This window comes from Entamoeba invadens, assembly GCF_000330505.1.
Source record: "Entamoeba invadens IP1 unplaced genomic scaffold scaff_1105074725543, whole genome shotgun sequence".
NCBI lineage: Eukaryota > Evosea > Mastigamoebida > Endamoebidae > Entamoeba > Entamoeba invadens.
The window spans coordinates 77,674-92,270 of NW_004191832.1; the positions used below are offsets into that span (position 1 = coordinate 77,674).

The 14,597-nt window shown below is 29.0% G+C and overlaps 4 protein-coding genes across 4 annotated transcripts; 2 read left to right on the top strand and 2 right to left on the bottom strand.

Moving 5' to 3' along the window:
- Nucleotides 1-588: 588 nt before the first annotated feature.
- Nucleotides 589-1,569, bottom strand: EIN_281180 (choline-phosphate cytidylyltransferase, putative; the record flags this gene model as incomplete). The annotated part of the gene is made up of 1 exon (XM_004185055.1): nucleotides 589-1,569. One exon carries the CDS (start codon nucleotides 1,567-1,569, stop codon nucleotides 589-591), a length of 981 nt encoding a protein of 326 aa, XP_004185103.1.
- A 438-nt stretch (nucleotides 1,570-2,007) lies between these two features.
- EIN_281190 (hypothetical protein) lies at nucleotides 2,008-3,988 on the bottom strand (the record flags this gene model as incomplete). Its single annotated transcript, XM_004185056.1, has 3 exons — nucleotides 2,008-2,351; nucleotides 2,493-3,828; nucleotides 3,917-3,988. The coding sequence occupies 3 exons, from the start codon at nucleotides 3,986-3,988 to the stop codon at nucleotides 2,008-2,010; spliced, it is 1,752 nt and encodes a 583-aa protein (XP_004185104.1).
- A 2,781-nt stretch (nucleotides 3,989-6,769) lies between these two features.
- EIN_281200 (hypothetical protein) lies at nucleotides 6,770-10,117 on the top strand (the record flags this gene model as incomplete). Its single annotated transcript, XM_004185057.1, has 1 exon — nucleotides 6,770-10,117. One exon carries the CDS (start codon nucleotides 6,770-6,772, stop codon nucleotides 10,115-10,117), a length of 3,348 nt encoding a protein of 1,115 aa, XP_004185105.1.
- A 640-nt stretch (nucleotides 10,118-10,757) lies between these two features.
- Nucleotides 10,758-14,084, top strand: EIN_281210 (hypothetical protein; the record flags this gene model as incomplete). Its single annotated transcript, XM_004185058.1, has 1 exon — nucleotides 10,758-14,084. One exon carries the CDS (start codon nucleotides 10,758-10,760, stop codon nucleotides 14,082-14,084), a length of 3,327 nt encoding a protein of 1,108 aa, XP_004185106.1.
- Between the last annotated feature and the right edge of the window lie 513 nt (nucleotides 14,085-14,597).

Below are 14,597 nucleotides of genomic sequence, written 5' to 3' on the forward strand. Positions count from 1 at the left end.
CAATTCGAGTGCGAATGTCAGTCAGTAAAATATTTGATCCAATCGACTTCAAAAATAGTTCGATTGAAGTCTTTGATTTTGTTAATATGTTGATTGGTCAATTCGCTATTAAGACTTTCAAAATCAGCTTACCAACATCAACGAAAAGTGTACTTGTTGATGGAGAAAATAAGGAAGTTAATTATTTGGATATACTCAATGAAAAAGAATTAAACTTGAATGTCGTTATAAATAAAACCATTGAAGAAACTAAAAAGAAAGACCCGCATAAAATGAAGATACAAAAAAGAAAAAGAAACACAAGAGTGTCGACCAAACAACCTAAAATTGGTCATCAAAAGAAACACCAAGGCGATTTTAATGATATGGATTGTGATGAATAATTAAAAGTAATATTAATTAATTAGTATTAGTTTATATTAGTATTTACAATTTTTAAATGACAAAAAATTGTAGTTTTAACTATTTTTTGATTTGATTATAACAAATTAAGCAACAAAAAAGTGTCATTGATATTTATGTACATTTTTTTGTTTATGTATTTTAATTAAAATAATTATACTAATTTAAACTTAACATACCAACAAATTATTCTTGAGTAACTCTTCTGAATAAATCTTCTGAAGTTACTGTTTTTCCAGAGTCTTTTTCTTTGTAAATACCTTTTTCAATCGCTTGTTTATAACATTCTCGACCAACTCCATTTAATACTTTTCCATGAACAACTACACTGATATTATGTTCATCCAAAAATTGTGAAGAAACAACGTATGGAACTTTTTGAATCACTTCATCAACATATTTGCAAGCAAGAACATTCAATGTTCTTTCTTTCAAGTTCATAATTGGAAAGTGTTTACCTTTTAATTGTTTGACAATTTCATCATCATAAATCCCTACAATTAGATGCTTTCCCATGTCTTTTGCTATTCTAAATAACTCATAATGTCCAACGTGTAACATATCAAAGCATCCATCGATAAACACAACACTATCGTTTTCATTTCTTTCTTTTTTGAACAAAGAAAATGTTTGTATCAAAGAATCATCAATAACATGTTTGTTTACTTCTTTGAGATCCCGTTTGTTTATTTCATTTTTCATTCTTTTAATAAAATCCAAAGTCGAAACGCAATCAGTTCTTTCTAAAAATTTCAAACGGCCAGTATTGATGATTTCTTGGTAACAATTCTTACCATTCGAAATATCAAATGAATTCACAACACCATGAAAAATAAAGTCAATCTTAAGTTCATTAATTAAATCAACAGTTAAATTCCATGTGTCAATACCATCCACTATTTCATCAACAAATTGGCATGACATAACCGAGAGAATTCTTTCTTCGTTAGTCAATACAGGGTTTTTGTTATGTGCTTTCATATAAGAATCTTCACAAATTCCAACAACCAAAACACAATTAAAGTTGAAGAGTTCACAAGCTTGCCTAAAAACGTTAGCATGTCCCCAATGAAATAAATCATAACATCCATCTATGTAAATTCGAGGAAGCGATTTGGGTTTCACATGCAAAACGACGTGATGTTTAAACAAAGTCGAAGATATCATTAAGATTGTTAGTTTTATCTTTTAATATATATTGTGAACAAGTCGGTTTCTTCACAATTTGTTTTTAACCAAAAAAACAGTGAATATATCTACTAATTATAGTTAAAACAATAAAAATAATCAACATGTCACTACCCGTTCATAAAATGTGAAGGACTTAAAATATTTAACAGATTACATTTTGTTGAAATGTTTTGAATAATTTCTGACATTTAAATTATAATAATCTGTATTTTTAGATTGAAATGTTGAACTCATAATTTGATCAAATTGTTATGAATGTGGTATCTAACATTATATACATATAATTTAGAATAATGTTTACATTCAAAGTTTTTAATGTTTTTGTTAAGATGTTTAATTACATTATCTTGTCTGTATAGCCAAAGTAATAGAGAACGTGTTTTAAAACTCTTCGATTGATCTTTTAAAATTGAACTACACCAAAACAATAAATAAAACAGTCAACAACATAAAAAGTGTAGATTCACAATTTCTTGTATTCATTGTTTTCTTTGTCACACATTTTGCATTTTTGTTACACACCTCGTTTTTTGAACAGATCCCACAAAACGGAATACATCCTTTTTTGAAGACCCTTATTTTTCCATCCTCAGAATCAATTGTGGAATTTGTTGGATCACACTCGTCATCTTTTGTGCATCTCAAATCTTCAACTGAGCACATTGTAAAGTTGAGTGGATAAGCTTGGTCGAAAGAAAAGTGTGTAATTGAGACTTTTCCGACTTGATTTGAAACGTATTTTATAAGCATAAGATTCACTATTAGTCAATATACTTAGTATCAAAGTAAGTGTGTTATTATATTTATAAAGTAAAAAAACATGTCTATTATATTCTATAATATTATATTATATTAAAAACAATATACATGTTGTTTCTAACATTTTAATAATAACAAACTTTGTGAATAACATCGAGCCATTGTCATTGATGATCTTGCATCAATATAATACACTCCATTTTTATACGTCACGTTTCTTCTATAAATAAAGTCTTTCGAACACTTTACTTCCTCCATAGTGGACGTATTCCCCACATACGAAAATATTTGCAACAATGGTATTTCAATGAGTGGCACTGTTGTTTCCAGTTTTAAATTCAATATGGCATAATGTTTTGATATTTTAATAGGAAATGGAAAAGCAGTTGAAAGGTAGACAGTTTTGTTAAACAACACGTCTCTTGTGTTATTTAATATTACGCTCTTTTTCAAATCGTCATTGTCGTGATGTCTGACGCCCCAAATCATGGCGGGGTCGTCGTTTTCTTTGGTCACAAACAGTTGGTTACTCAACACCAAGGAACAATTATCTTCGATGATATAATATTGTTGTGAAATAGTTGTGGACTGATATGTCTGATTAATTTCAAAGGAAAATGGAATCACAACTCTTCCTCCAAAGATGTCGTGAACTCTTAAAAAGTCTTTTTGGTTCTCCGTCCTTTCGAAAAGTATATTAAACTGCATGTTCTCGTCAAAGTAATAAAAGTTGTTATTATACTCGACTTTTAAAGTAAGTTGGTTTGTGTTGAATATAGAGACATGGGCTAAACTCGTTCCATTCGATTGTTTTGTCTCTTTCGTCATCACAGCACAGGGAGGCGTTTTTGAAGGACAATTTACGAATTGCGCAACAATCGGGATGGAAACTCCTATATCAGCTTTGTTGTCCTCGTACCCCGCAAGAAATCTAAAGAGGTCGTTATTTACAAAAAATGTACGTTTCGTCGTTTCTTTCGTATCTTGGTTTTCCAAATTTGAATCTGAATTTTTTCCACGATTTTTGGAAATTTTTTCTTGTGGTGTATTTTGAAAGTCCCAAGTTTTGGAATTTTCCATTTTGTTGGAATATTTTTGAATATCAATTTTTTTGACTAAATTTGGGAGTTTTGCATTTTGGAAATTTTCAGTTCCGTTTGGAAACAAATTCGAAAAGTCCGAAATTTCGTTGTTGTTTGTTGGGTCAATTGAAAATGCCCCAACTATTGTACAAACAGCTTTCTTGAGACTTGGCCCAACAAGCTCTACACATGCACCACATTGTGGGTATTTTATTCCTTTGACATAACGATAAAAATTGTCTTCCGAGACATAACAGTTTGTGTGGGAGGAAAGAGCTAAAACTTCTTTTTCTTTGTTTGGAATTTCTTTGTTACAATCTCGTGTGATTTTGGCATGAGTGCCAGCATCACCACTGATACCCAAATAGTTCAGACTTTCAACTCGTAAGTTGGGCTTAAGATCAATATTGATTTATTTTATAATAATAAATAATAATGTTATTAAATCTAAAAAGTGGAAAAGTTATATTGGAGAAACAAACAATACATGGACTTTTCACAAAAAGAGTTGAAGAAAACACATTATTAATTAATAGACACAATTGGAAAAGCATCAAGTGACTTTTAATATTCTTTTTTTGATTGAATTATTTTTTATTTTTTGGAAAAGAATTACAAATCATGTCCATTCATATTAGTAACAACGATTTTTATATTATTTGGTATTAAATTAATAATAATTAAAACAATAAACGAAGTTTAAAATTTAAAGCCAATTTTTATTAATATTTCGCTTTGGGGTGTCGTCAGAACTAATTTGAAAGCTAAATTATGTAAATTAAATACTATATTTATTGCTACATTAACACTATAATACTCATAACTGAAAACAATTGATGTTTCCTTCAAATAAATATTTAAACTTGTTAATTTCGATTATTCATTTAAATAAAATAGACAAATGAAATAAATAAAAAAAATGTTTTGTATTATTCTCGAATTCTCTACACCCAATCATGTTTTTACTAAGTTTTCGAAAATATCAGACAATAAACCACGTTATTCAATAAAACTTTAATTCAATATAATAACTTAAAATGGCTATATATCGGGTTTGTAAAATAACAAATGTGGCAAAAAAAAATATTGTCGAATGGGGTTTTCCAAAAAATTTACTTTTAAAAATGACTCACTTTTTGGATAATTATTTTCCATTTTCATTTATTATAAAACTTAATTATATTGTCATTAACCAAGAACATTCAATTTACAACAAATGAACAACGATAGGATAAGTTTATATTCATTTGATTATACGATTTATCAACAACTATAATAAAAACGGTTTAAATATTGTAAGAGTAATTGTATTATAACAAAAATTGGTTAAAACAAAGAATGCAAATAATCATGCCATTATACTAAATTGTTGTTTTGATTAACTTTTTTATTTTGAACAAAACCAAAAAAATACATTTTAAATGATTAAACATTGGCAAAATCAATTGTTTGTATTTAGATATATTGTAATTATGATCCAACAAAAAACAAATAACACCATCAATAAAATTTTCTATTCCTTTGTGTTTCATCACTATTATGTATTTATTATTTGTCGTTCTATATGTTGTCATTTATATATATTTGAATATCAATAATTATAAACATTGTATTTCAAATGTTAAAATACTTTTGTATGAAGTTGGGAGAAAAAGTCTTGTTTGCAAATTATAGTAAAATATAATATTTATTGCTATAAATAAGAAACCATTTTGAATTATTTCAAAAACATAAATAAATTTAATAATAATAAAATTAAATAAAAACCCAAAAAATAAAAAATAAAAATATTTGTAAAAATAATTGGAAATTAAAATTAAACTTTAATAATTATAAAATTCATTTTAAAAAAAACTAACGTTTCATATACAAAAAATAAAGTTTTATTATTATATTCGTGTCGATACTATACACAAATCAATTGCAACCACTTATTTTTTGGAATTGGAAATAACATAAAAGATATCATAACAAAAAGTTGTAATAAAAATCATTTAATCAATTATAAAGTCGATACAATTCAATTCAAATATCAAAAATTTAGATGCATCGTTTAGAATCAGTGAATTACAACATCAGTTATGTTTTTTCATACAACGTTCAAATAAATAAACGATGTTTATTTTGATTGAATTCTATATTTTGCAAGATAGTTACATAGAAATTTAGTTATAAAAATAGAAAACGATATAACTAATTGTTTATAATATAATATAGTTAATCATAAAGAGCTAGTCTTTTTTTCTTCTGACTATGAGTCGAAATTTTGAGGTTAAATGATATTGTAATTTGATTAATTGTAATAAAGTTAAAACAAATTTATTTATAATTGTTCTTGTTTGAAATTTTTATTAGTTTTTAAATCAATAAGTTTGAGCGGTAATTATTTTTCGTATGAGCTGCATGAAACCATTGACAAATCTGTAATTTAAAAAAAACATTCGAACATATGTAATAATAAAGAGTGAATTATTTGTTTGTTTTTATTTCTATATTGAAAAAATCAATTATTATGTTTTAAAACTTTCATTTGTCAAAAAACGCTTCTCTTTTTCCATTATGATTTTGTTGATTTAAATATAATTACAATATCATATTATATATTGATTAATTTTATTTTTTTCATAATTATAACATTGAAAAGATTTATAATTACAAAATTTGGCAAACAAGTTTTTTAATATTCAAATCATAACAATAAAAATGATTGTTTTTTTTTGATGATTTGTTTTAATATTTATATAGAGTCATTCTCTAAACGTTGTACTTTCTTCAAAAGTTATCCCTTTTGCTAAAAATACACAAAAATATTTAAATAATTGGGAATAAGGTAATAAATCATAAAAACGGTAAAAAAACTGAAACATTGATTTTCTAGCGTTTCGAAAAAATTCATGATACATTCCAGTTATAAACATCTAAAAACTGAGGGACAACGTTGGAGAAAGGACAACGTTTGGAGAATGACTCTATATTTTTCAACCCCAAAAATGACTCTTTCAAATAACAAATAATTAATATATATTTATAATTGTCAAAAATCAAATGTTTTTATTTTAATAATGTAAACAAAAAATCCTCAAAGTTTCAAAATTGGAATGATCGATTTTTCGTATTAATCTAAATATGATATATAAATCTATTCAACGAGTTAATTCTCAACATAATTATTATTTTAAATTATTTTAAAATAATTTATACAAAACATTAATTTGTTTTACCAAATTTCGTAAAAATAAATTATAGGTAAAAAAGAACAATTTAGAAAAAACAAATTAAAATAAACATTGAAAACAAAGTCGTAATTTTTTGGAAATGAAAACAATTGTTTAAAAATGAAATCAATACCTATATCCATTGTTTTCTGGTGTGCATTTAAACTCCAAAACAATAAAATACGTGGAATGAATACACTGATGTTCATGATTATATATTATTTGTTACCAATCGTACTTTCTCGTCCAGTTAGACAGCCAATATTGGGTGATCAACAAAAACTATCTTCTCAAAGAAACTTTGTTTTTCATACTCCAAAATCTTCAACTGGTACAGAAAAAGGTATTTTAAATTATGCAGTTGAAATGACTGATAATGTGCATAACTTGGACGGCTCTATGTTTATTGATTCTATTGATTGTTCAAAAGAAAACATGCTCAAAATTGTAACAACTTCAAAAACAATAGAAAATTGGAAAGAAGATGATTTGATTTCTGGATCTTCGATGTGGGGTTGTGAAAATCTTAATCGTCGTGTCAAATCTCTTGATCTTCAATACGAAGAAAATGGGTATTTTGGATACATTATGAAAACATCTAATGCTGATATTAAAGAATATTTTACAAAAGCCAGAGTTCGATATTCTAGTGGAGACGATGATGAAGAAGTGCAAATTCATCCTCCAGTGGAACACCACAACACCACCCAAAACCCAGGTAATAATCAATTGATTCAAAGTACATGGAGTGACAGTCAAGAAAATGAATTTAAGTTTCTCAAAGGAACAAGAAAGAGTGAAGATTATATTGAAGAAGCCGAGCCTTTAATCGGAAACGTCTTTTATCGTGGAGACAAAATTACAGTAAAATTCAAAACCTTTGCAAAATGTCAAAATACCGACTTGTCTATTCGTTGGAAAATCAAAAAACACATTTCTTTGAAACAAGACGAAGCTATCATGTTTTTCACTTCGACAGTTTCAAAAGAACACAATGACGGAAGTGTTATTGCAGAAGAAATGGTGTTGGACTCAACAGAATTGGCCGAATATGCGTATATAAGTATGAGTGTGACATGTATGGGTACTGAGTACAAATACTATCTAAGCAAATACTTTTCATACAATGTAATTCCTGAAATAATAGTCACATCGCCTTCTGTTGGAAAAGCTTATCAATTACAAGACACAATCACTTTTGAATGGGAATATACAAATGAAATGATTCAAAAGTACCCCACAATAACCTTGATTGTATTTGAATGTGGCAAGGTTTCATGCAACAAAGTGACTTCAAAAAAATACCTCAACGAAGAAGTCCAAACAAAGCTGAAACAGTTTACTTGGCAAATCGACAAAAACATCGTCAAAGACACGGACTTGGTTCTTCAAATTGACTACAATTGCAACTTTGCTTTTTCTTCATGGTGTGAATATGCTATCAGTCCCATGTTTCAGGTACTTTCTCCTACTTCAAGTGCAGACCAAGTTACCATCACAGATCCCGAAGTTGGAAATTTGTATCAAAGTGGAGAACAATTATGTGTTCATTGGACATATGAAGAAAACATGGAAGATGAATTGGTTATAATAGAATTAAAAAAGGATGTTTTTGGACTGGATCCCACTTATTATCAGGGATACACGAACTTACACAGTAAAGTGGGTTGTTTTGAGATCCCTCCAGTTTCTGGTTCATCGGACTTCTATACCCAAATGAGATTCAAGTGTGGACTCTTCTTTTGTAAATTGGCTGTTGGAAATTACATAACAATCAACCAAGAAAGAAAGATCCGTTTTGAGCACGGGTCTGCCAAAAGTCCTTACAAGTCGATAGACATCACTTTTGGTGTTGACAAACCAATCAGTGACAAATTTTACATTTCGGTGAAACAAAAATATCCAAACTTTCTGGTTGTCCAACCACCCATTGTTCTTCAGACATTTTACGGTCCAGATTACGTCCCCGGCCAAAGGTACAACACAACCTTAGTGTTTAAAAAAGAAAGTCCATTCAAATTATTTGTATCTATCCAGTACGACTGTTTAATTGGGAAATTTATGTGCAAAACAGAGCGATCGCGATATTTCAGTATTGAAACAACGTCGAGTGGAGGTTGGAACGACCCCAACGACCCCTCTGGGTTTAGAAAGAAGATACCCCTTTTCGATTTAAGTTGCAGAAACGTAGCAAAATCAACAAACCCCATTGGTGTTGCTTTGAAAAAGTTGTGCTCACAGAGCACACAATACATTGCTCTGGACGCTGGAATTAAAACTACTTGTGAAAACTGTTACGCCATTGCTAAGTTCAAATTGAAAAATTTTGAATTTGATCTTTCGTTTGCTGGGGTCTCGCGAATGTCTGCAGACATTGTGATGGACACAACATTGAGTTTCAACACTGTTAACCAGTTCAACATCAAACTTAGGTCCAGTCAACAGATTCCCATCTTCGACTTAAAAGAGCTTGGTATACCCTCTTTCCAACTCCAAATAGGATCTTACCTGTTATCAATTGGTCCCATTCTCTCGGCCAATTATGTGTATAATTTTGACTTCAGTATATTTGCAAAGCTCCTTACAAAATACACGGTGAATTACCAATTCAAATTAAATTACAATAATTTCGCCAAGAACCCACTTATTTATGAAATTGTCAAAAAGGAGACAAAAGGTGAGATCGGTTATGAAGGGGGTGCAGCCTTAAATGTAGACTTTGGACTTAAGCTCCAGGTTGGTGTGGGCATTGGGGTTGGCAGTCTTAATCTTGATGTATACACCTGGGCTAACAACACACTCACGATGAAATACCCTCCATTCCAACCTTCAGCCGACTATTTGGTGGAAGGTCGGAAGGTCCCACATTATTTGAATTATGATTTGGACTTCACAATGAATGTAATACCTTGGTATAAGTTCCCATGGGCTGGCAGCAAACGTAGAGACTATACTTTTGTGACTTACGAATACAACCTCCTCAGAAAAGGATTTCTTGAGGCAGGAACACAGAGCAAAGAACGGATAGTTGTTATTTCTGTCGAAAACGACTACTTCACCAAGAACGTGGAATTGGCACAATTACATTCATTTGATGAGATAAATAGTTTATTGCATGACTTCTCTCTGAACTCGACAATTGTTTTCCCCGAAGACAAAAAATTGGTATCATTCTCTAAAGAAGAACAAACACCTTACAGCAAAGTCGAAATTTTAATATCTGATGTAAAAATACAAGACGAGTTGTTATACAAACTCAAAAAGTATATTTTGTTTGGTGAGGTTCCCAGTGGGGTAACGCTATCTGAGGAATACACTTTCTTAAACATTCTCTCGAAAAGCACATTAAAGACAAACAAAATAGATGGCTGTAAAATGACTGATCTCAAAGATGAAAAATGCAGAGAGTGCAATGAAGGGTATGTAATGAAAGATTGGAAATGTTTTCCATTTAACACGATAGAATAAATGACCATTTTATTTTTGTTGGATTTTGTAACTTGATAATACTATGTTTTTATTAGTATATGTGTAATTTTAAAATCCACTTTAAAAGAGCTGTGGTGATACCAAATAAACAGTGTATAACAAAAATATTTTTAATAAACTGAATAGCGAAAAAAAACTCAATTTAAATGTGGGTTGATTTTATTTCGTTTATTATTAAAATGGCAACTTATTGATATTTGTTTTTTGTAAGAAAAAAGTTCCAAAAAGGTAAACACACCAAGTTAAAACTCCATTGTTTCAAATTATAATGTCAGTTTATGGAAATCTTGAGGTGCTTTCAAGATAAATTTTTTTTATTACCAATTTTTACAATTTATATATTTTAAAGATGTAAAAATAACAACTGTTTTGTGATATGAATTAATGAAAATAATGAATAAGAATTGTGAAAAAAAAGTAAAAGTTTGTTATATTTTTCGTTAAAATACCAAAATTTTTAAATTTAAAATTATAAAATTTTTAAAAAAATTATAATTTTTAATTATTTTTATAGTACTTAAATTTTATTTATTATTTTTATTGTTATGAATGCAATTGCCTCATAAAACTGTAAATCATCACTATTGTGAATATAATTAAAAAAATATATTTTAAACCCATGTCAAAGCGAGTTGATGTCTATTCCATTCAAATAGTCGTGACATATTTAAAAAAGTATGAAGACTTTATAAACATCATTTTGGTGTGTAAAAAGTTTGAATATATACTTGACCGTATTCGAATGAATCCAGTTCAAATTACTCCAAAAACAAAAAACTTATTCAAGTTTATACAGACCCAACAATTCTTTTCTCCTTTTGATATGAAACTGAACACTGAAAAATCACTATTCAATTATCCGAAAAGTGCCAAAGAGTGTCTTATAGAGATGAACAATTTCAATGTCTGTCCACTCTCTGTTTACACAACAGATGACCGAACTTATTTTGAAAACAAAATTCCTGATTTTGTGCGAAAAATTGGTGAACAATTTTATGAAGGTTCTCAAGTAGTTTCGATAAAACTTCCGCCCTCTGTAATTGAAATTGGAAATTTCGCTTTTAGTGACTGCTCTCACCTCTCGTCAATTGAACTCCCATCTAATCTCATGAGACTTGGTATTTATTTATTTTATGGTTGCAGCAGAGTGAAAGAGATACACCTCCCAAAACTCGTAGAAGTAATTCCAGATTCTTGTTTTTCAAATTGTTCGTCGCTCACTTCTGTTGACTTTGGTACAAACATGACTTTAATTGGAAGAAAAGCATTTCGTATGTGTGCCTTTAAAAATTTTACAGTTGAGAAGAATGTGTTTATCGATGAATCAGTTTTTGTCCATAACACACTCACAAAGATCACATTTTGTGGCAAAAAGTGCATACCTCAAAAGACTTGTCGTTCTTGTAAAAATTTGGAAGAAGTTGTGATGGACAACACCGTAGAAATCATTGCAGATTCGGCATTTTCAGAATGCACTTCCCTTAAGAAAATTACTCTGTCTTCCAATTTGGAAATGATTTGTAAATGTGCATTTTTTAATTGTAATAAACTCAGTCAATTTGAAGTACCACAAAAAGTTCGATTTGTTGGGAGTTTTGCATTTGAAAATTGTGAACAATTGGAAGAACTCAATTTTAATGAAAATGTCGTGTTTGAAATCGGTGGGTGCTTTGGACAATGTATTTCTCTGACCAAATTGGATGTTCCAATTGATTATATGAAACACTTGTACAATGTAACTGAAAGCGAAAAGATGATTTTAGAAAGACTTCACATTAAAGTTTCAAACATGATGAAAAAGGAAGAAGTTAATGAGAATGTGTTCAAGTTGGACAATTACAACGAAATAGATAATGATGTTTGTGTTAACTCCGATTATATCCATCTTGGCGACTTGGACGTGTTTGATACAAATTCTAATTACACAAGCGATCATTTAACAGTCTACATTCCTTCCACTGTTGTTAATTTCAGAATCAAAGTTTATGATTCCGACAATCTCATCGAAAAAATTGTCATACCCGAAAATGCACTTTTAATTAATGAATCCAAATTTTGTATTGACAACGCAAAATGTGTTCAACTTCCAGACACTATCACATTCATACCAGATGATTACTTTTCCAGCTCAAAACTTGAAAATTTTGTTGTTCCCAGGAATGTGCGTGAAATTGGCACAAAGGCATTTTTTGATTCAAAATATTTGACTTCATTGTACATCCCAAAAAGTGTCACAAAAATTGGAAAAAATTTTGTCAGTAAATGCTCCAATTTGAAGTCAATTGTCTTTGAAGACGGTCGCAATGTTGATATTAATAAAGAAACTGAAAATCAATATGTTTTACATCATGTTACACCCGATATAAAAGAACTGAATTATTACGTCGAGTTTCCTCTTGAGACGACAAAAATAGAAGTACCATCGAGTGTCACAAAAATAAGTGGGTTATTTTTTAATAAATACAAAAACCTCTGTGAAGTTGTATTTCCACCAACAATAAAAATATTCGAACAATCAATTTTCTATAATTGTCACAAACTCACCAAAATATCATTTACTGAGTGTAAAAACACATTAAACAATTTGGAAAATAACAAAAATGATATCAACACTTTTAAAACATTTTTCTTTGACAGTGTTATAGTTGACTACAAGTTTTATCTCCAAATGAACGCATTGGGGTACACATTCCATAATGTTGATTACACACAACAAAATTTATATGAATTCGGTGACAAAGCCGACTTCTCCGTAATTAAAACTATTAACCACGAAGACAAAAACTTGTTAATGAAAAACACTCATTACTGGAAAACTCAATTTGACTTGAATGATACTTTCACTGAAAAGTTTGAAATGCCATCACAAATAGAAACACTCGAATATTGCAAGTTGGCGTCATACAATTTAAGAGAAGTCGACGTTTCATTAGTCACAAAAAAGATCAACAAGTTGTGTTTCAACAACACGCATTTTTTACAAAAAGTCACCTTTTCAAACACTTTAGAAGAAATCGACGAAAAAGTGTTCTTTAATTGTTTTTCATTGAAGAGTGTTACACTCCCCCAAAGTCTCAAGAAAGTTGGGAAGCAGTGTTTTGCGAATTGTTACTCACTCGAAAGTGTATTTTGTGAGTCAAAAGAAGTGCTATATGACTCACAATGTTTCATGAATTGCTTCAATCTGAAATTCATATCAAAAGTCAAACATTTAAAAAGTGGTGTTTTTTGGTGTTGCAATTCTTTTGTCATGTTTGACAATTTTGGAGACATTGAATGTATTCCTCATTGCACGTTTATGAAGTGCTACAACTTGAAAAAAATGATCTTCCCAACGACGTTGAAAACAATTGGCAAATTTGCATTTAAAAATTGTTACTCACTAGAGAGCCTCACATTTCCAAAATCACTTGAAAATGTGGAAGATGGTTGTTTCATGAATTGCTCGAATCTCAAACGTGTCAATTTTAAGAACAATAAGATCACATTTGGAAGTGATGTATTTGAAGGATGTGCATCACTGAGTTTGATATTATTTAATGAAGAACAGACAACTTATTATAATGGAGAAGTCAGTTATACTTTATATAAACAATTTAAACAAAAACAAATGATCTGTGACAACGTGAAAGTGAAATTCAACGATTTAAAAATGTTTGGAATTGATATTTTAAAAGATGAAAAGGTTCATAGAATTGATGAGGGGGCGTTCTTTAACAACACAACAATTACTGAAATTGAAATACCTAATAACATCACTAAAATTGGAGACTTTTGTTTCGCATGTGCAACACGTCTTGAAACAGTTATGTTACCCTTGTCAATAACAGAACTCTCTCCTTTCTGTTTTGATAATTGTGTTTCACTTGAAACGATTAACTTGGAAAATATCACAAAAATTGGGATGGGGTGCTTTGATAATACGAAGTTTGAGAAAATATTATAAGAACAAGAACAAATTGATTTTTTAATTGAAATGATGATTTATTTGTGTATTTTTTTCAATAAGTAAATAAATGAAACACATATACATCTGAACTTAATTATGTATGTTTTTAATGTGTCAAAAATTGTTTTTCTTAAAACAATTTATAAATACTGATAACAACTATTTATTATTTTATGTTATTTTATTAATAATTTCCAAAAGGCTGAATAATTAATTCAATGCATTTATTAATTTAAGTAAAAATGTGTTATTTGTTATAACAACAATATCAATGAAATAATAACAAAATAAAAAAGTATAAATTTCATTTTTTGGTTATTTGACAACTAATATCAATATTAAAAAAATATTATAAGTTTTTAATTGCTTTAGACACATAGAATTTTTATAATGTCCTCATCATTATTTTATATCTTTATAAAACATAATTTTATTTCACAAAATTTATTTATTTTTTGTGTTAAAAACATATTTCATTCAACTAAAAACATAAAGACAACCACAACTTTA